Genomic DNA, 22,050 nt, shown 5'->3' on the forward strand with positions numbered 1-22,050 from the left:
CAGGTTGTTTTTTTTTAAATGTATTTATTTATTTTTTATTTTTTATTTATTGTATTTATTTTTAATTGTTTTGGTCCTGTCCAGATTTTCAGGCAAAACATTTAGTTTTTTAAATTAATTTCTTTATTTTTTTTTAAATTATTTTTAATTTTTTTAATTTATTTTTTGGTCCTGTTCAGCTTTTCAGGCAAATCATATAGTTGTTTTTCTTATTTTTCTTATTTTTTTTATTTTGTTCTATTTTTTTTGTCCTGTTCAGCTTCTCAGGCAAATCATATAGTAGATGTAGATGTAGATGTAGATGTAGATGTAGATGTAGATGTAGATGTAGATGTAGATGCACAAATCGGCTGTTCACATTTACTTTACAAAAGAGAAGTGTGGGATACTTCTCTTGTTGCCTTCTTTGTATTTCACTTTATTACATGTATTTATATTATTACTGGTATTTACATTTGTATTGGACTTTATTAAATGTATTCATATTATTCCTGGTGTTCACATTAAGTGCACCTGAGTGTCCTTGGCCCAGGTACAGCGAGCATCTCTTCACTCGGCTGATGAATGCGTTCCTTACAAGGCCAATGGGCTTCATTTCTTGTCATTATGGCAAGAACCCTGCCAAAACCTAACCCGAGAGAACCCCGGGACAAAATGTAGAATAGGGGGGGGGGGGGGGGGAAATTGAAATAATTCACTTTTCCTTTTCCGTGTCTTTTTTTTTTTTTTTTTCCAAGGTTGAGCTGGAAGGAAGTGGGATACAGTTGTAATAATTCCCCTTTACTTCCAACACTTGAGTCCGATCCAGAGGAAAAAGGATATTTATGTACACATTAGTTTCTTTTTTTCTGGCCTTCCGGGGTTTTTTGTTTTTTGTGAAATCTTTTCCTCTCCCAAGTCCTCTCGAACAATAATCCAGCCGAGCGAGCGAGCGAAGGGAAACTCTGAATCAGATGTTTTGTTAACCACAACATGCGTCGCTGTTTGACTTCATTCTAGTGGAGTCAGCAAAATGGTTCCCCCCTTTTTTTTTTCTAAAGCAGTCCAAGGATGGAAACTACTCCTCCGTCTCTCGGTACCAGAGAACGGTGCTGGAAAAAAAAAAAAGCGAGCACGAACCCAATAGCCTGTCCTCACTCCTCCTCCATGCCTGCTTTGATAGAAACCATCTTGGATGGTAATCTTTATAAGTCGATACCAGTCACAATTTGCCTCGGCGTGGCTTTTGAACGCAGCATAAAGCCTTCCAGTGTGTTCTGCACAACAGTGCGTGGGCTGCAGTTGTTTGGACAATAGTTTCTGGCAGTGTTTGAACGCTGGAACAAAGACGTTTTTGTCACATTATTACAGCTATTGTGAGCTGGAGTTGATTTAACCCCGACTCTCCCTGGCCTACTTACATATTTGGAAACCATATTTGGCAACTCCAGCCAAAAATGGCCATCAGACGCCTCACTATCAGGCGGGAAGAACAGGGTATTTTTTGTCATTATTGTTATGCAGTGGAACCTCCAAAGTGGAACAAAATCTGGTCTCTGACCCTGGTTGACTTCCAAGCAGAGGTGTGGACTCGAGTCACATGACTTGGACTCGAGTCAGACTCGAGTCATGAATTTGATGACTTTAGACTCGACTTGACAAAATGTAAAAAAGACTTGCAACTCGACTTCGACTTTAACATCAATGACTTGTGACTTCACTTGGACTTGAGCCTTTTGAATTGACATGACTTGACATGACTTGCTACTTTCCCCAAAACCCAAAGATGAAAAAGTTATTCGGGAGCGCTCCGTATTTTTCATTGTGTACTTGTCTATCAGCGTTGCGTGTGTCAGCTGGTGTGCTCTCAGTACAACAGCCAATCAAATTACATCTACTTTGTTTTCATCACACAGCATTCATCCAATCAAATTGCAGGACAACCAACGAAGAAGACATGTCCAAACCACACGCCAGTGAACAAAAAATGATACCTAAAATAATTTTGTTTGGGTATAAAAATGACGAGGTGGTCAACACAAAACGGTTTGCAGTATGCAACACATGCGGTTCCAAAATGACTGATGGAGAGGCAACAACTTCCAACTTCGTCCGGCATTTGAAGTTGCACAAAGAAGGGTAAGTTTTGAATGTAAGATAACGTTTATTGGCTAAGTAACGTGACTTTTATTTGCTGTGTAGTTAAAACAGTGAGGCTGTAAACTCACTGCTAACGTTATAACGTTATTGCAAACACGGGAATCTGTTGCAGTTCACTACCTTATTCATACTTTTTGTTCAGTGATTTTTTTTTAAGCAGGGTTACGTTAGTCAATATATCACACGTAACGTTAGACGGCGGTCAGCAGCACCGCGTATTTTAGCCACCTAAAAAAAAAGACAAAAATAGTAACATAAAGGTCAGTTAAAATGTATACTATATTATGAATATGTGTACCGTTTTAGCTAGCTTTCTGACATACTGTTGGTTGTTTACCTCAGTGGTCCCCAACCACCGGGCCGCGGCCCGGTACTGGTCCGTGGATCGATTGGTATCGCGCCGCACAAGAAATAATTTTTTTTTCTTTCTTTTTTTTAATTAAATCAACATAAAAAACACAAGATACACTTACAAGTAGTGCACCAACCCAAAAAAACTCTCTCCCCCCTTTTGTTCTGGGCATTGAACATGAAGACTCTTCCTTCACTGTTCCGAGTGGCCATGAGAGTCTTGGCAGTGCCTGCCTCCAGTGCTCCAGTGGAGCGAGTTTTCAGCCATGGTGGCATCATACTACGCCCCCATCGTGCACAAATGACTGACAGACTCTTGGCTAATTTGGTCTTTTGCAAATGCAATGCAGCATAGGGCCCTGACATATAAAAAGTACAACTTTTTTGTTATGTTCACGTATATGTCATGTTTTTTCAATGTTAACACTTTTGTACAAATAAGTACATTTGCACTTTATTTTTCAATGTGTTTGTTCTGTAAAGGAATGAGTTAATGTTTAAAATGACTGGTTAATAGTGCTATTATAAAGTGGAATGTCAGCACAATTTTCTTTCCTGCAATTTAAAATGCACTTGTTTTAATAAATAAATACAGCGTTTGAAAAGCATACACAATCTGTGTTAATATATTAGTCTGTGGTTAAAAGGACTTGAAAGGACTCGAAACTCAAAATGCAGGACTTAGGACTTGACTTGAGACTTTCCAGTCTTGACTTTGGACTTGACTCGGGGCTTGCCTGTCTTGACTCGGGACTTGACTTGAGGGCAAAGACTTGAGACTTACTTGTGACTTGCAAAACAATGACTTGGTCCCACCTCTGCTTCCAAGCAATGTTCCCTCTCATTTAATTCCCCTAAAACATTCGCATGTAGCACAATGAGATGTAAGCATGAGATAAAGTGTGCATTCCTGTAACTTCCAGAGCACAATGTGAACAGACTGTGGTCCAGCACCACACCTGTCCCAAACCTGACCCAATAAGTTCAATATTTTAGTATTATTATTGTATAATTACCGTATTTTTTGGAGTATAAGTCGCTCCGGAGTATAAGTCGCTCCGGAGTATAAGTCGCACCGGCCGAAAATGCATAATAAAGAAGGAAAAAAACATATATAAGTCGCACTGGAGTATAAGTCGCATTTTTGGGGGAAATTTATTTGATAAAATCCAACACCAAGAATAGACATTTGAAAGGCAATTTCAAATAAATGAAGAATAGTGAACAACAGGCTGAATAAGTGTACGTTATATGAGGCATAAATAACCAACTGGTATGTTAACGTAACATATTATGGTAAGAGTCATTCAAATAACTATAACATATAGAACATGCTATACGTTTACCAAACAATCTGTCACTCCTAATCGCTAAATCCCATGAAATCTTATACGTCTAGTCTCTTACGTGAATGAGATCAATAATATTATTTGATATTTTACGCTAATGTGTTCATCATTTCACACAAAAGTCGCTCCTGAGTATAAGTCGCACCCCCGGCCAAACTATGAAAAAAACTGCGACTTATAGTCCGAAAAATACGGTAAAGCGACTTCCAATGAAAATAACAAGAAAATCTTGTTTTTCATGAGCTATGTACCAGCGTGTCTGGGTGGGGGTCCTACTTTGGAAAGAATGTGTACCCCATCTCATTTAATTCCCTTTAAAACATTCGCATGTAGCACAATGAGATGTAAGCATGAGATAAAGTGTACATTCCTGTAACTTCCAGAGCACAATGTGAACAGACTGTGGTCCAGCACCACACCTGTCCCAAACCCGACCCAATAAGTTCAATATTTTAGTGTTATTATTGTATAATTACCGTATTTTTCGGAGTATAAGTCGCACCGGCCGAAAATGCATAATAAAGAAGGAAAAAAACATATATAAGTCGCATCGGAGTATAAGTCGCATTTTCGGGCAAATGTATTTGATAAAAGCCAACAGCAAGAATAGACTTTGAAAGGCAATTTAAAATAAATGAAGAATAGTGAACAACAGGCTGAATAAGTGTACGTTATATGAGGCATAAATAACCAACTGGTATGTTAACGTAACATATTATGGTAAGAGTCATTCAAATAACTATAACATATAGAACATGCTATACGTTTACCAAACAATCTGTCACTCCTAATCGCTAAATCCCATGAAATCTTATACGTCTAGTCTCTTACGTGAATGAGATCAATAATATTATTTGATATTTTACGCTAATGTGGTTAATAATTTCACACATAAGTCGCTCCTGAGTATAAGTCGCACCCCCGGCCAAACTATGAAAAAAACTGCGACTTATAGTCCGAAAAATACGGTAAAGCGACTTCCAATGAAAATAACAAGAAAATCTTGTTTTTCATGAGCTATGTACCAACCAGCGTGTCTGGGTGGGGGTCCTACTTTGGAAAGAATGTGTACCCCATCTCATTTAACTCCCTTTAAAACATTCGCATTTAGCACAATGAGATGTAAGCATGAGATAAAGTGTGCATTCCTGTAACTTCCAGAGCACAGTGTGAACAGACTGTGGTCCAGCATCACATTTGTCCCAAACTCGACCTAATAAGTTCATTATTTTAGTATTATTATTGTATAATTAATGTGACCTCCAATGAAATGAAAATAACAAGAAAATCTTATTTTTCATGAGCTATGTACCAGCGTGTCTGGATGGGTGGGGGTCCTACTTTGGAAAGAATGTGTACCCCATCTCATTCAATTCCCTTTAAAACATTCACATGTTGCACAATGAGATGTAAGCATGAGATAAAGTGTACATTCCTGTAACTTCCAGAGCACAGTGTGAACAGACTGTGGTCCAGCATCACACTTGTCCCAAACTCGACCTAATAAGTTCATTATTTTAGTATTATTATTGTATAATTAATGTGACCTCCAATGAAATGAAAATAACAAGAAAATCTTATTTTTCATGAGCTATGTACCAGCGTGTCTGGGTGGGGGGTCCTACTTTGGAAATAATTTATACCCCGTCTCATTTAATTCCCCTTAAAACATTCGCTTGTAGCACAATGAGATGTAAGCATGAGATAAAGTGTACATTCCTGTAACTTCCAGAGCACAGTGTGAACAGACTGTGGTCCAGCATCACACTTGTCCCAAACTCGACCTAATAAGTTCATTATTTTAGTATTATTATTGTATAATTAATGTGACCTCCAATGAAAATAACAAGAAAATCTTGTTTTTCATGAGCTATGTACCAGCGTGTGTGGGTGGGTGGGGGTCCTACTTTGGAAATAATTTGTACCCCGTCTCATTTAATTCCCCTTAAAACATTCGCTTGTAGCACAATGAGATGTAAGCATGAGATAAAGTGTACATTCCTGCAACTTCCAGAGCACAGTGTGAACAGACTGTGGTCCAGCATCACACTTGTCCCAAACTCGACCTAATAAGTTCATTATTTTAGTATTATTATTGTATAATTAATGTGACCTCCAATGAAAATAACAAGAAAATCTTGTTTTTCATGAGCTATGTACCAGCGTGTCTGGGTGGGTGGGGGGTCCTACTTTGGAAATAATTTGTACCCCGTCTCATTTAATTCCCCTTAAAACATTCGCTTGTAGCACAATGAGATGTAAGCATGAGATAAAGTGTACATTCCTGTAACTTTCTGTCTGTAAAATATATCTTTTTATGAGCATTTATGTCATCGAGTAACAGCATTTCATGATTAATATCTATAAATTAACATTCTTAATAAATGACAGTGCAATGTTGGAGTTGTCTGACTTTTTGCGTGGCCCTAAACGCATCAGTGGCTGATATGACAGATGACAAAGTGTTGGTCTTGTACGGCACAAAATGACCAGTTTTGCTACATAGACATTTTTTACTAATGTTTTTGTTGTAGTGTAGATAGAACATGTTGAAACAGAAAGTAAGCAGATATTAACAGTAGATTAATAATCAATTTTGTACAGTTTGTCCCTCATAATGTGTAGAAAATAATAGGTGTATAAATGACACAATATGTTACTGCATAGACTAATTAGGAGTCTTTGTTTGTTTACTTACTACTAAAAGACAAGTTGTCTATTTTATTTAAGGACTAAATGACAATAATAAACATATGTTTCATGTACACTAAGATTTTTTGTTCAAATGAAGACAATAATGACATTTTTTGTGGTCCCCTTTATTTAGAAAAGTATCGAAATACATTTTGGTACCGGTACCAAAATATTGGTATTGGGACAACCCTACTTCCAGGTTATGCTATTGTCATTTATTTTTAGCACAGCAATAAATATCCACTGTTGCCATCAATAATGTCTTCATGAAACATTTGAACAGGTTTACACACGTATAAAGAGTAAATAATCACTCAACGTCAGGACCTAATTCAACAAGTTCTCAACGTTGTTTTAATGGTTGGGTTTTATTTGGATGAATGAATGATGCTTATGATGTGCTGAGCAGCTAAGCCCATTCCAAGGTTATACTTATTCCCAGTTACCTTAAGTTTCAAATTGTGTAACTACTAGAGATGCGCGGTTTGTGGGCACAACCGCGGAGTCCGCGGATTATCCGCGGATCGGGCGGATGAAATAAAAAAAAAAAAAGATTTTATCCGCGCGCGGGTCGGGTCGGGCGGATTAATTAGATTTTTTTTTTTTTTTGCGGGTGGCAGTTAAACCAATTGGTAAATATATATACATAGTTAAATGTTGTTACCCACATACGAAAAACGAGCAGGCACCTGCAGCATATGCCACAACAGAAGAAAAAAAAAGAAAAGAGATGGACACTTTTACGGAGCGGAGAAGGGACGCCTCGCCGGGGTCCGGGACCGAGGCCCCTTCCCCCGAGAGGGCCCCACCGGGAGCCGTAGCTGAGGCGATCCGCGAGAAGGGCCCGACGCACGTCCAGGGTCACCACCGCACCGACACCCCGCCTCGTCCGCCTTCGCCGCGGCCGGCGTCACGCGCAGCAGGTAAGCAGCTTACCTGCCCGCCACCCCCGTGGCCGGGGGCTCGTAACAGGAGTCACTCCGCGCACTCCGCCCGCGCAGCTTACCTGCCCGCCACCCCTGTTGCCGGGGGCGCGTAACAGGGGTCACTCCGCGCGCAGTGCGCTCACGAAAGGGGTGGGGCTCACCCTGGTTTATATAGAGAGCAGGACGGTGGCTATGGAAGTCGGAACCCGCTAAGGAGTGTGTAACAACCCACCTGCCGAATCAACTAGCCCTGAAAATGGATGGCGCTGGAGCGTCGGGCCCATACCTGGCCGTCGCCGGCAGCGAGACGCGCTTGGAGGTGCGCTCAGCGCGGCTCCCATATGATTGCGCACTGGTGTGCGTCTGGGTCGTGACAGCGTGGCACGCGAAAGTCTGTGCTGCATTGGATCAGTCTCCTTTCTTTAACAGGCAAAAGCTTTATAACCTCACCATACCTGCCAACTTTTGAAATCAGAAAAACCTAGTAACCAGGGTCCAAGGGCCGCAGGCCCCGGTAGGTCCAGGACAAAGTCCTGGTGGAGGGTTCAGGGCTTCGCCCCCCGACGCAAAATGATTATTAGCATTCAGACAGGTTAAAATGTTGCTAAAACCATCACTTTTCTATCAGTCACAGTGACTTTTCAAAACAAAAATATTACAGCAAAAATCATATGGGTTGATTGACATGTTTATTCTGTAAGCTAACTTCAATAGTTTGAAATTATTTTGACAGTTAATGCCAGTTATCCTGTCAACCTTTCACAAGACTTCAATTTGTTAATTGAAAGTATAAACACTTTTTACAGTAAACAAATGGTAAAACAGTACTAAACAATTCCATTAAAAAAAAAATTGGTGTCATTATTAACTTTCTGTCCAAGCTTGTATAATCTACTGCCTTGTTCAATTGTAAAAAATATTCTGTGCCTAAAATTCACATTTCTATCACAATTATCATACTGTAAACATGGTAAGCTAACTTCATTAAAATTAATAGTCCTGTCAATAGCATGGAATTACAATTCAAATGTAGTTTTTTTGTAAGCCTTTCAAAAGAATTCAAAATATGAAAAATTCATGAAAATTAATTGAAGCCATCAGACACTTGAAAAGTGGCACATCACATCTCTAATGTAATCATTTGAACTTTTCAACAGAAATAGCACTGCAAAAATATTAAGGACATACTTCTGTATTTTGGTAGTTATGCTGTCAACATTTAACAAGATTTCTTCAACTTGAACTTGAAAGCATAAATAGTATAAACACTTTTAACAGTATGTCGTGCTGTGAAATACAGCCGACAGGATTGCGCACCAAACACGAAGCAAGGCCAAAGTGCACGCGCGCATGGTGCAGGAGAACAAAGGACTTCTTTCATTTAAGGTTTGTGATAAACCATCAAACTCATTCGTTAAAAGGACTCTATAGTAATATAAAGCAAATTTTTCTGGACATTATCATGCAAGAAAAGTTTATTTTTGGGACCGCGATCACCGCGTAATGACTTTTAAAGGTTGCATTACAAACATTTAACTGTCCCATGTGATCAGCCAGTGCGATTGGAAATCCATGCTCAATTATTGCCTCCGTAAATAAAACTTTGGGCGAGTGCGGGCGGATGGCGGGCGGGTGCAGTTCTGATCAAACGTTACATCGGGTGGATGGCGGATGGTTGACGACTTTCTGACGCGGTTGCGGATGAAATAAATTGCCTATCCGCGCATCTCTAGTAACTACTGTAACTACTCACTGTTTTGGACTATAAGGCGCACCAAAAGTCCTTTCATTTTCTCAAAACTCGACAGTGCGCCTTATAACCTGGTGCGCCTAATGTACGTATTCATTCTGGTTGTGCTTACTGACCTCAAAGCAATTCTATTTGGTAACGATAAGCGTGAACAGTAGATGGCAGCCGCACATAAGAGATAGGTGCGGACTGTGAGTCGACGCCTGTTCAATAAATGACACTAGCAAGGACCCCATAAACAAGCAACACCAAAACATTCATATTTCATTGAGAATATAGAACATTACACACGGCGCTCAAAAATCTGTAAAAATATTTTAGTAGGACTTTGGTAAACTATGAAGCCGCACCGCTTGATGGATTGTGGGAGCATTACGGCTACCATAGTCAGACGTACTGTGCTTCAACATACGGATATTATAATGGTGTGTGTATAAGGACCCCAAAATGGCACCTATTAGGAGATGTATTGTCCCGAACATAGAAAATGTGCAAAACACCCGACTTACTTGAGTTGTAATTTTGATACTCATAATTCCGGCTGCTCGTGAACGCACCTTGCTCGCAGTGACTGGGATTGGTTGGTAATGAGGACGTGCTGGGTTAACGTTGTGGTGTCGGCCCTTAGAGTTGCTGTTAACGTGTTAAGGTTGGCAATAAAGTTTAAAAAGAGCGTCATACTTTGGTTGCCTAGTTTCAGGACGTCACTTCCACGATATCACTTCAGTCTGCATTCATTTAGCACCGATTGCTACTTTGTTTTAAAACGTGCTTACTACTGTTTACGTCGGCACCAGTGTTAATATCATACTTGCCAACCCTCCCGAATTTTCCGGGAGACTCCCGAAATTCAGCGCCCCTCCCGGGACAAATATTCTCCCGAAAAATCTCCCGATTTTCAGCCGGAGCTGGAGGGGGCGTGGCCTCCAGCTCCATGCGGACCTGAGTGAGGACAGCCTTTTTTCACGACGGGAGGACAACAGGGTGACAAGAACTAAATCATCCAGACTAGAGATAAATTGTATTATTATGTTTATCTTACCTAAAAAATACATATATTTATTAATACAAAAAAAAAAAAATGTTCACTATATTTTGCTAAAAACATCACAATTAATTGTATTTTTATTTGTATTTTTTTCTGACTCCTTATTACATCCAGCCATAGAATGATACATTTAAATAAACATATTTGAAATAATTTATTTTAAATTATCATAATAATTCATCTAAAATGACCATATTTAATTATTAAAATAATTGCTTGTTTATCAACAACTTTAGCATTTTATTCATTACATTTTGAAGCTCTCAGAAGCCAAGTTATGTTATATTCCTTAATATTTATTTATGCAAGTTTGAAGTATCAATTATCTAAACACAGTTTTGTTTGCATATTTTTAGGATGTATATATATATATATATATATATATATATATATATATATATATATATATATATGTCTTAATAAGGTTATCCAAAAAATAGTGCTCGATACCGTAGTAAAGCGCAATATATGTATGTGTGGGGAAAAAATCACAAGACTATTTCATCTCTACAGGCCTGTTTCATGAGGGGGGGTTCCCTCAATCATCAGGAGATTTTAATGGGAGCATTCACATACCATGGATTATATAGGGCACAGAGTGGGTGGGTACAGGCTGGTGTAGGGGCGTGGTGATTGGCTCATGTGTTACCTAGGAGGTGTTTCCGTCTGTGGCGGCATGCTGTTACAATTTCGCTGCGCTTGTTGAGGGATGACAGGTCTGGACGGTAAATAATAAACAGTTTTTCTTTCAAGCATAGGTTGCATCTTTTATTACCACTATTGTAAGGTGTGCTGGATGCAAGAATTTGCCATGTTATTGAATATTCAACATTATTGTCTTTGAGGTCCCAAATGTGACTCCAAAACCAACAAAGGTTGCAACTGTCGAAAGAAACCTGATTGCCCTCTCAACGGGGGGTGCTTACAAACATCAGTTGTCTACCAATCTAAGGTAACACGCAAGGACATTAACACATCCGACACATATGTAGGATTAACTGAAGGAGAGTTCAAAACCAGATGGAACAATCACAAGGCTTCTTTCAGGAACCAAAACCTGCGGAATACCACAGAACTCAGCAAACACATTTGGGACCTCAAAGACAATAATGTTGAATATTCAATAACATGGCAAATTCTTGCATCCAGCACACCTTACAATAGTGGTAATAAAAGATGCAACCTATGCTTGAAAGAAAAACTGTTTATTATTTACCGTCCAGACCTGTCATCCCTCAACAAGCGCAGCGAAATTGTAACAGCATGCCGCCACAGACGGAAACACCTCCTAGGTAACACATGAGCCAATCACCACGCCCCTACACCAGCCTGTACCCACCCACTCTGTGCCCTATATAATCCATGGTATGTGAATGCTCCCATTAAAATCTCCTGATGATTGAGGGAACCCCCCCTCATGAAACAGGCCTGTAGAGATGAAATAGTCTTGTGATTTTTTTTCCCACACACACATATATATATATATATATATATATATATATATATATATATATATATATATATATATATATATATATATATATATGTATGTGTGGTAAATCTCCTGATGATTGAGGGTACCCCCCTCATGAAACAGGCCTGTAGAGATGAAATAGTCTTGTGATTTTTTTCCCACACATACATATATTGCGCTCTACTACGGTATCGAGCACTATTTTTTGGATAACCTTATTAAGACACATATATATATATATATATATATATATATATATATATATATATATATATATATATATATATATGAAATACTTGGTGAATTCTAGCTGTCAATATACTCCTCCCCTCTTAACCACGCCCCCAACCACGCCCACCCCCACCTCCGCCACCTCCCGAAATCGGAGGTCTCAAGGTTGGCAAATATGGTTAATATGGAACCCAGCTTCAATACCTATTCCTAGAACTTCTTGTATAGTAGTGATTAGTGTGTAATCAGTCCTAATGCTCCGGGTCCTAGTCCATCGTACTTTTAGAATATTGAAAAAATGTGTTTTGGGACGCTAAGAAGTCGCACCGCTTGACGGATTGTCGGAGCATTACGGCTACCATAGTCAGACGTACTGTGCTTCAACCCCTTTAATGCGCCTTATAATTTGGTGCGCCTTTTGTATGACAATAGACCTGCATAGACCCGGTGCGCCTTATGGTCCGAAAATGAGGGTGAATATACTGAAAGTAAAGCGCATTATAATGAGAATGACAGTTAGTGGTTAGTGGGACAGAACAAGAAGAATGAGGTCACATGACAGGGGAGGCGCCAAAGGGCAGGTAGTCACTTCACCTGGGCTCTGCTGCCGGCTGATGACACCGCCCAGCGTCCATCTGCGGTCCAGCCTCTTCAGGTGCGCCTTGTGTCGCTTAGTAACTGACGGACACAAATGTGGAGCGCACGCTCGTCAACAAACAAAGAAGGTTGAGAGTGAAACACACACACACACGTGACATGGAAGACATGTTGTTGTTGTTAGCTGCACATGGAAGAGCAGGTCAGACTGGAATGAGGGGTGAAGTGTTAAATGAAGACATCTTCTTCTCTGGCTTTTAATTGGGAGGTTATGAGCATGGTTTCCTCATCCTGTCATGGTGGAGCATCTGGGCCGCACATGGCTGCCACAGGAACTACAACAGACTGAAACAGCTGACATCTTAAAGGACTGGAGTTAGGGATGTCCTAACTTCTTCTACCCAGGACTAACTACTCTGAAGTAGAGTTGTCCCGGTACTAAAATGTATTTCAATACCTTTCTAAATAAAGGGGACCACAAAAAATGGCGTTATTGTCTTTGTTTGAACAAAAAGTCTTAGGGTACATGAAACATATGTTCCATCCATCCATCTTCTTCCGCTTATCCGAGGTCGGGTTGCGGGGGCAGCAGCTTAAGCAGGGAAGCCCAGACTTCCCTCTCCCCAGCCACTTCGTCCAGCTCTTCCTGTGGGACCCCGAGGCGTTCCCAGGCCAGCCGGGAGACATAGTCTTCCCAACGTGTCCTGGGTCTTCCCCGCGGCCTCCTACCGGTCGGACGTGCCCGAAACACCTTCCTAGGGAGGCGTTCGGGTGGCATCCTGACCAGATGCCCAAACCACCTCATCTGGCTCCTCTCCATGTGGAGGAGCAGCGGCTTTACTTTGAGCTCCCCCCGGATGACAGAGCTTCTCACCCTATCTCTAAGGGAGAGACCCGCCACTCGGCGGAGGAAACTCATTTCGGCCGCTTGTACCCGTGATCTTGTCCTTTCGGTCATGACCCAAAGCTCATGACCATAGGTGAGGATGGGAACGTAGATCGACCGGTAAATCGAGAGCTTTGCCTTCCGGCTCAGCTCCTTCTTCACCACAACGGATCGATACAGCGTCCGCATTACTGAAGACGCCGCACCGATCCGCCTGTCGATCTCACCATCCACTCTTCCCCCACTCGTGAACAAGACTCCGAGGTACTTGAACTCCTCCACTTGGGGCAAGATCTCCTCCCCAACCCGGAGATGGCACTCCACCCTTTTCCGGGAGAGAACCATGGACTCGGACTTGGAGGTGCTGATTCCCATCCCAGTCGCTTCACACTCGGCTGCGAACCGATCCAGTGAGAGCTGAAGATCCTGGCCAGAGGAAGCCATCAGGACCACATCATCTGCAAATAGCAGAGACCTAATCCTGCAGCCACCAAACCAGATCCCCTCAACGCCTTGACTGCGCCTAGAAATTCTGTCCATAAAAGTTATGAACAGAATCGGTGACAAAGGGCAGCCTTGGCAGAGTCCAACCCTCACTGGAAACGTGTCCGACTTACTGCCGGCAATGCGGACCAAGCTCTGGCACTGATTATACAGGGAGCGAACTGCCACAATAAGACAGTCCGTTACCCCGTACTCTCTGAGCACTCCCCACAGGACTTCCCGGGGTACACGGTCGAATGCCTTCTCCAAGTCCACAAAGCACATGTAGACTGGTTGGGCAAACTCCCATGCACCCTCAAGGACCCTGCCGAGAGTATAGAGCTGGTCCACAGTTCCACGACCAGGACGAAAACCACACTGTTCCTCCTGAATCCGAGGTTCGACTATCCGGCGTAGCCTCCTCTCCAGTACACCTGAATAGACCTTACCGGGAAGGCTGAGGAGTGTGATCCCACGATAGTTGGAACACACCCTCCGGTTCCCCTTCTTAAAGAGAGGAACCACCACCCCGGTCTGCCAATCCAGAGGTACCGCCCCCGATGTCACATATGTTTATTATTGTAATTTAGTCCTTAAATAAAATAGTCTATCCATCCATCCATCTTCTTCCGCTTATCCGAGGTCGGGTCGCGGGGGCAGCAGCTTAAGCAGGGAAGCCCAGACTTCCCTCTCCCCAGCCACTTCGTCCAGCTCTTCCTGTGGGACCCCGAGGCGTTCCCAGGCCAGCCGGGAGACATAGTCTTCCCAACGTGTCCTGGGTCTTCCCCGCAGCCTCCTACCGGTGGGACGTGCCCTAAACACCTCCCTAGGGAGGCGTTCGGGTGGCATCCTGACCAGATGCCCGAACCACCTCATCTGGCTCCTCTCGATGTGGAGGAGCAGCGGCTTTACTTTGAGCTCCCCCCGGATGACAGAGCTTCTCACCCTATCTCTAAGGGAGAGCCCCGCCACCCGGCGGAGGAAACTCATTTCGGCCGCTTGTACCCGTGATCTTGTCCTTTCGGTCATGACCCAAAGCTCATGACCATAGGTGAGGATGGGAACGTAGATCGACCGGTAAATCGAGAGCTTTGCCTTCCGGCTCAGCTCCTTCTTCACCACAACGGATCGATACAGCGTCCGCATTACTGAAGATGCCGCACCGATCCGCCTGTCGATCTCACGATCCACTCTTCCCTCACTCGTGAACAAGACTCCGAGGTACTTGAACTCCTCCACTTGGGGCAAGATCTCCTCCCCAACCCGGAGATGGCACTCCACCCTTTTCCGGGAGAGAACCATGGACTCGGACTTGGAGGTGCTGATTCCCATCTCAGTCGCTTCACACTCGGCTGCGAACCGATCCAGCGAGAGCTGAAGATCTTGGCCAGAGGAAGCCATCAGGACCACATCATCTGCAAATAGCAGAGACCTAATCCTGCAGCCACCAAACCAGATCCCCTCAACGCCCTGACTGCGCCTAGAAATTCTTTCCATAAAGGTTATGAACAGAATCGGTGACAAAGGGCAGCCTTGGCGGAGTCCAACCCTCACTGGAAACGTGTCCGACTTACTGCCGGCAATGCGGACCAAGCTCTGGCACTGATCATACAGGGAGCGAACAGCCACAATAAGACAGTCCGTTACCCCGTACTCTCTGAGCACTCCCCACAGGACTTCCCGGGGTACACGGTCGAATGCCTTCTCCAAGTCCACAAAACACATGTAGACTGGTTGGGCAAACTCCCATGCACCCTCAAGGACCCTGCCGAGAGTATAGAGCTGGTCCACAGTTCCACGACCAGGACGAAAACCACACTGTTCCTCCTGAATCCGAGGTTCGACTATCCGGCGTAGCCTCCTCTCCAGTACACCTGAATAGACCTTACCGGGAAGGCTGAGGAGTGTGATCCCACGATAGTTGGAACACACTCTCCGGTTCCCCTTCTTAAAGAGAGGAACCACCACCCCGGTCTGCCAATCCAGAGGTACCGCCCCCGATGTCACATATGTTTATTATTGTAATTTAGTCCTTAAATAAAATAGACAACTTGTCTTTTAGTAGTAAGTAAACAAACAAAGACTCCTAATTAGTCTATGCAGTAACATATTGTGTCATTTATACACCTATTATTTTCTACACATTATGAGGGACAAACTAAAAAATTTATTATTAATCTACTTATGAACCTATGAACATGAACACTACATCAACACACCCAAGACAATGGGCATATACACACACACACCCCCCCGTCCCCCACCCCACGCCTTCACCACCACTTGATTTTTGTGATGGACGGCTGGCAGCGCTTCATAGCAGCAGTCGACCTCCAGGGCCCCAACTCCCCCACCCTCTGATGCGAGTTGTCGTGATTAAATGAAACATGTTGATGTGTGCATGGCATGGAGGTTTTTTTCCCACTCCAGACTAGGCCCCCTTAGGAGCCTAGTCTAGATTGTATTTTTTTACTCATCTTCTCCCCCAGCGTTTTACCTTTTTCCCACGTTTTACGGGGCGCCTCGTGGCGACTCATCAGCGTTCCTGTTTGTTTGTCTAATCTTGAACGGGTTTGTGCTGAAAACATAGTTTTGTTGTACTTGTTGCAATGACAATAAAGACCTATCCCTATCCCTACTTGTTCATTTACTGTTAATATCTGCTTATTTTCTGTTTTAACGTGTTCTATCTACACTTCTGTTAAAATGTAATAATCACTTATTCTTCTCTTCTTTGATACTTGACATTAGTTTTGGATGATACCACACATTTAGGTATGGATCTGATACCAAGTAGTTACAGGATCATACAATAAAATATAATACATAATAAACCAATAATAATATGGTTAAGAAATACTGATGTAAAGGGTAGGTGTCGCACTGTTTTCTGTTTGAACATGTTCTATCTACACTTCTGTTCAAATGTAATAATCACTTATTCTTCTCTTCTTTGATACTTGACATTAGTTTTGGATGATACCACACATTTAGGTATGGATCTGATACCAAGTAGTTACAGGATCATACATTGGTCATATTCAAAGTCCTCATGTGTCCAGGGTAGGGTTGTACGGTGTACTGGTATTAGTATAGTACCGCGATACTAATGAATTATATTCGGTACTATATGTTAAAATAAAGCCAATAATGCAATTTTTTTGTGGTCTCCTTTATTAGGAAAGTACCGAAAAGTATCGAAATAATTTTGGTGCTGGTACTAAAATATTGGTATCGGGACAACACTAGTCCAGGGTATTTTCCTGAGTTTATAAACAATAAAAATGACAGTAGATACAGGATCATACATTGGACATATTCAAAGTCCTCATGTGTCCAGGGACGTATTTACTGACTTTATAAACATTATATACATTTTTAAAAAAGGAAAAAAGATTTTGTGACGATAACAAATTAGATTAGATTAGATTTATTGGTCCCCTTGGGGAAATTCATTGTCACTGCCGTACATTTAAACACTAGACATTACACATCACACAAAAAAAAAATAACAAAAAGACATCATACATGACTAACACACATTTACAGGCTTGTCAGACAGGTCGGCCGGGCCTGCTGTTAAGGGCGGCTATAGCTGCAGGGATCAGGCTTTTCCTGAGGCGGGCCCTCCGGAATTTGATTGTTCTGTACCTGCGCCCCAAATATCGATGTAATCATAGTAGTATCAACTAGATACGCTATTGTACTTGGTATCATTACAGTGGATGTCAGGTGTAGATCCACCCATGGCGTTTGTTTACATTGTGACGCTGGTGAGCTATTGTATCCTCCTACGGTTTGTAGTGAAGCATGTTTAGCTATTCCTCGTCCTCCAGTGATAATGCTACTTGTAAGACACTTACTTTATTTGTCGCCATGGAGGCCAGAATTAGGGATTTAGAAGTAGCTAAAACACTGTGGATGGATGTTAGCCGCTTAAGCAGCTCTCCCTGAGGGTGTTTCAGTGTTATAACTTCACCTTTATCTTGACTTTTTACACCAAAATGCGTCCATTCTCCCTTTTCTGTCTACACCAGCGTTTCTCAAAGTGTGGGGCGCGCCCCACTGGTGGGGAATAGAGACATGACAGGTGGGGCGCGAGGAACGGGAGGGAATTTCACTTTAATTTTTTTTTTTTTTTTTTTTTTAGATTTTTTTTTTTTTACTATGCTTTCATTTTCTATACACACTGTAAATCACTTTGTGATTCTGTCTGTGAAATCCGCTATATAAATACATGTAAATTACTTATTTTTCCTGTAGGCTTTAAATTTCTAGGTAGGAGCAAAAGTTTGACAGACATAGCAACAGTAACTAATGGGGGCGGGGCTAAGCGGAACAAACTTGACGAGACAAGCGCAGCAAAATGAAAAGCTGTCCCACTGTCAAACGACACAGTTGCGAGACGTATATGCGACATTGCAAGTGATCTTGAGGAACAACTCGGAGAAAAATGAAAAGAAAGTCGTTTTGCTTTACAAGTGGACAAAGCTACTGACAGCAATAAAGACTGCCTGTTCATCGCATACGTCCGCTTTGTGAATGGCGAGTCACTGTGCGAGGATTTGCTGTTTTGCAAATACATCAAAAATAGAGCCTCTGCTGATGAGCTGTTCAAGATAATGGACAGTTTCCTCAAAGAACACGACCTTAAATGGGAAAACTGTGTGGGCTTTTGCTCTGATGGCGCAATGACCATGGCAGGGTCAAGAAACAAGCTGCAGGCTCTAATAAAGAGGGTTGCGCCAAATGCGCATTGGACACACTGTGTCATTCACCGGGAAGCACTCGCGTCAAGGCAGCTCAGCCCTGAACTCAATGAAGTTTTAACAGATGTTGTGAGCACGGTAAATTTGATCAAAACACGACCACTGAAAGCGCGACTGTTCTCTGCACTGTGTGAGGAAATGGGAGCTGATCATACGGCCGTGCTGTTTCATCATTCTTGCCAACCTTGAGACCTCCGATTTCGGGAGGTGGGGGGGGGTGGTTAAGAGGGGAGTCAAGTCAAGTATTTCACATATATATATATATATATATATATATATATATATATATATATATATATATAAGAAATACTTGACTTTCAGGGAATTCTAGCTATATATATATATATATATATATATATATATGTATATATATATGTATATATGTATATTTATGTATATATATATGTATATATGTATATTTATATATATATATATATATATATATGTATATGTATATATATATATGTATATATATATGTATATGTATATATGTATATGTATATATATATATATATGTATATGTATATATATATATGTATATATATATATATGTATATATGTATATATACATATATATACATCTGCCTCACAATACGAAGGTCCTGAGTAGTCTTGGGTTCAATCCCGGGCTCGGGATCTTTCTGTGTGGAGTTTGCATGTTCTCCCCGTGACTTCGTGGGTTCCCTCCAGGTACTCCGGCTTCCTCCCACCTCCAAAGACATGCACCTGGGGATAGGTTGATTGGCAACACTAAATTGGCCCTAGTGTGTGAATGTGAGTGTGAATGTTGTCTGTCTATCTGTGTTGGCCCTGCGATGAGGTGGCGACTTGTCCAGGGTGTACCCCGCCTTCCGCCCGATTGTAGCTGGGATAGGCTCCAGCGCCCCCCGCGACCCCAAAGGGAATAAGCGGTAGAAAATGGATGGATGGATGGATGTATACAATTTGATGTTACTTGATGTTCAATAAATTTGAAAATGTTAAGCTTGGCATTAGCGCTCTGTTGGGGCGATGGGGGCAGGTGGGGCTTAAAAACTCCCCCTTGTCCAAAGTGGGGGATGACAAAAAAAGTTTGAGAACCACTGGTCTACACACTGTGTCTGCTTGTAAGTACTCTGTGTGTGTGCGCTGCCGAACATGCTCCTCTGCTCCTAAAACCAGCAATGTCACCACGTGATGATGCGCAGTCATGCCCCAAAAACCGGTACTTTTCAAACAGGGTATAGTACCGTTTTTGTTTCATTAGTACCGCCATACTATACTAGTACCAGTATACCGTACAAGCCTACTCTGAAGGATGCAGAGGCCACATTTCTGACCTTTTTGACTATTAAAGATGCAAAAAAAAACAATCCAAAGTGGGTCAAGGTATGCTCAGCAGCTAAATATATTTAAATTAAATTAAAAAACGCCTACAACTCAGCTTTGTTTTTTGTGTGCGGACTAGCCGACCTTGAAGACATTTTACCAGAAGATCAAACTAGGAAAATGCAACAAAATGCAAGGGAAGTGTGCGGCTGGATTTAGGGGTGAAAATCTACAAAAACATGTTATTTTTGTCACAGTTTTAGTAAAACCCTAAGTTATCTTCTTCCCACTCCCTTTCAGGCAAAACTGGACAATCATGCATTACATACTATACATTACCTTTTGCACTATATTCATTTATATTATTATTATTTGTTGTCAATTTTGTACTTTTTATTTTATTTTATTTTTTTTATGTCATTTCCTGAAATAAATAAATAAATGAAAAACAAACAAACAAACAAAAAACCCTAACCCTAACCCTAAGTTATCTTCTTCCCACTCCCTTTCAGTCAAAACTGGACAATCATGCATTACATACTATACATTACCTTTTGCGCTATATTAATTTATATTATTATGTGTTGTAAATTTTGTACTTTTTTTTTAATTTTTTTTTTTTTTTATGTCATTGCCTGAAATAAATAAATAAATGAAAAACAAACAAACAAACAAAAAACCTAACCCCAACCCTAAGTTATCTTCTTCCCACTCCCTTTCAGGCAAAACTGGACAATCATGCATTACATACTATACATTACCTTTTGCGCTATATTAATTTATATTATTATGTGTTGTCAATTTTGTACTTTTTTTTTTTTATTTATTTTTTTTTTATGTCATTGCCTGAAATAAATAAATAAATGAAAAACAAACAAACAAAAAAAAAAACCTAACCCCAACCCTAAGTTATCTTCTTCCCACCCCCTTTCAGGCAAAACTGGACAATCATGCATTACATACTATACATTACCTTTTGCGCTATATTCATTTATATTATTATGTGTTGTAAATTTTGTACTTTTTTTTTAATTTTTTTTTTTTTTTATGTCATTGCCTGAAATAAATAAATAAATGAAAAACAAACAAACGAAAAAAAAACCTAACCCTAACCCTAAGTTATCTTCTTCCCACTCCCTTTCAGGCAAAACTGGACAATCATGCATTACATACTATACATTACCTTTTGCACTATATTCATTTATATTATTATGTGTTGTCAATTTTGTACTTTTTTTTTATTTTTATTTTTTTTATGTCATTGCCTGAAATAAATAAATAAATGAAAAACAAATAAACAAAAAAAAAAAAACCTAACCCCAACCCTAAGTTATCTTCTTCCCACTCCCTTTCAGGCAAAACTGGACAATCATGCATTACATACTATATATTACCTTTTGCACTATATTAATTTATATTATTATGTGTTGTCAATTTTGTACTTTTTTAAAAAAAAATTTTTTTTTTTTTATGTCATTGCCTGAAATAAATAAATAAATGAAAAACAAACAACCAAAAAAAAAAACCTAACCCTAACCCTAAGTCTCTAACCCGAACCCTAACCCTAACCCTAACACCTAAGTCCCTCACACTGTACACAGAACACACAACGGATATATAACATACTGTACTTGTAAATAAAATAAGAAATATATAAAGCAAATAAATTAAATTATTTTTGTCACAAACCAATCCACTTTGGACAAAACCACATTTTTAAGTCATTTATGAGATTGCGTCATAACCCATACTTGCCAACCCTCCCGGATTTTCCGGGAGACTCCCGAAATTCAGCGCTTCTCCCGAAAACCTCCCGGGACAAATTTTCCCCCGAAAATCTCCCGAGATTCAGGCGGACCTGAGTGACATGTCGACAGCCTGTTTTCACGTCCGCTTTACCACAATATAAACAGCGTGCCTGCCAAATCACGTTATAACTGTAGAATGACGGTTTATTGTTAGGCAGTTTCATTAACGTCCTCCCAGCGCAACAACGAGCAGTCACGTTTTCGTCTACCGTAAAGCAATTCGTCTGCCGTAAACAG

The 22,050-nt window shown here is 41.0% G+C and overlaps 1 protein-coding gene across 4 annotated transcripts in view; it reads right to left on the bottom strand.

Annotated features, from left to right (window-relative positions):
• Positions 1–22,050, bottom strand: part of sh3pxd2ab (SH3 and PX domains 2Ab) — a 283,993-nt gene that overhangs the window by 17,958 nt on the left and 243,985 nt on the right. For 2 of the 4 annotated variants that reach the window (XM_061968226.1, XM_061968235.1), the window contains exon 10: positions 12,557–12,640. The exons of the other annotated variants lie outside the window; for them this stretch is intronic. In XM_061968226.1, the coding sequence (XP_061824210.1) occupies positions 12,557–12,640 (84 nt within the window). The remainder of the gene's footprint in view (positions 1–12,556; positions 12,641–22,050) is intronic. 4 annotated transcript variants of the gene reach the window in all.

The sequence above is a fragment of the Nerophis lumbriciformis genome, linkage group LG02 (genome assembly GCF_033978685.3).
Source record: "Nerophis lumbriciformis linkage group LG02, RoL_Nlum_v2.1, whole genome shotgun sequence".
Taxonomy (NCBI): Eukaryota; Metazoa; Chordata; class Actinopteri; order Syngnathiformes; family Syngnathidae; genus Nerophis; species Nerophis lumbriciformis.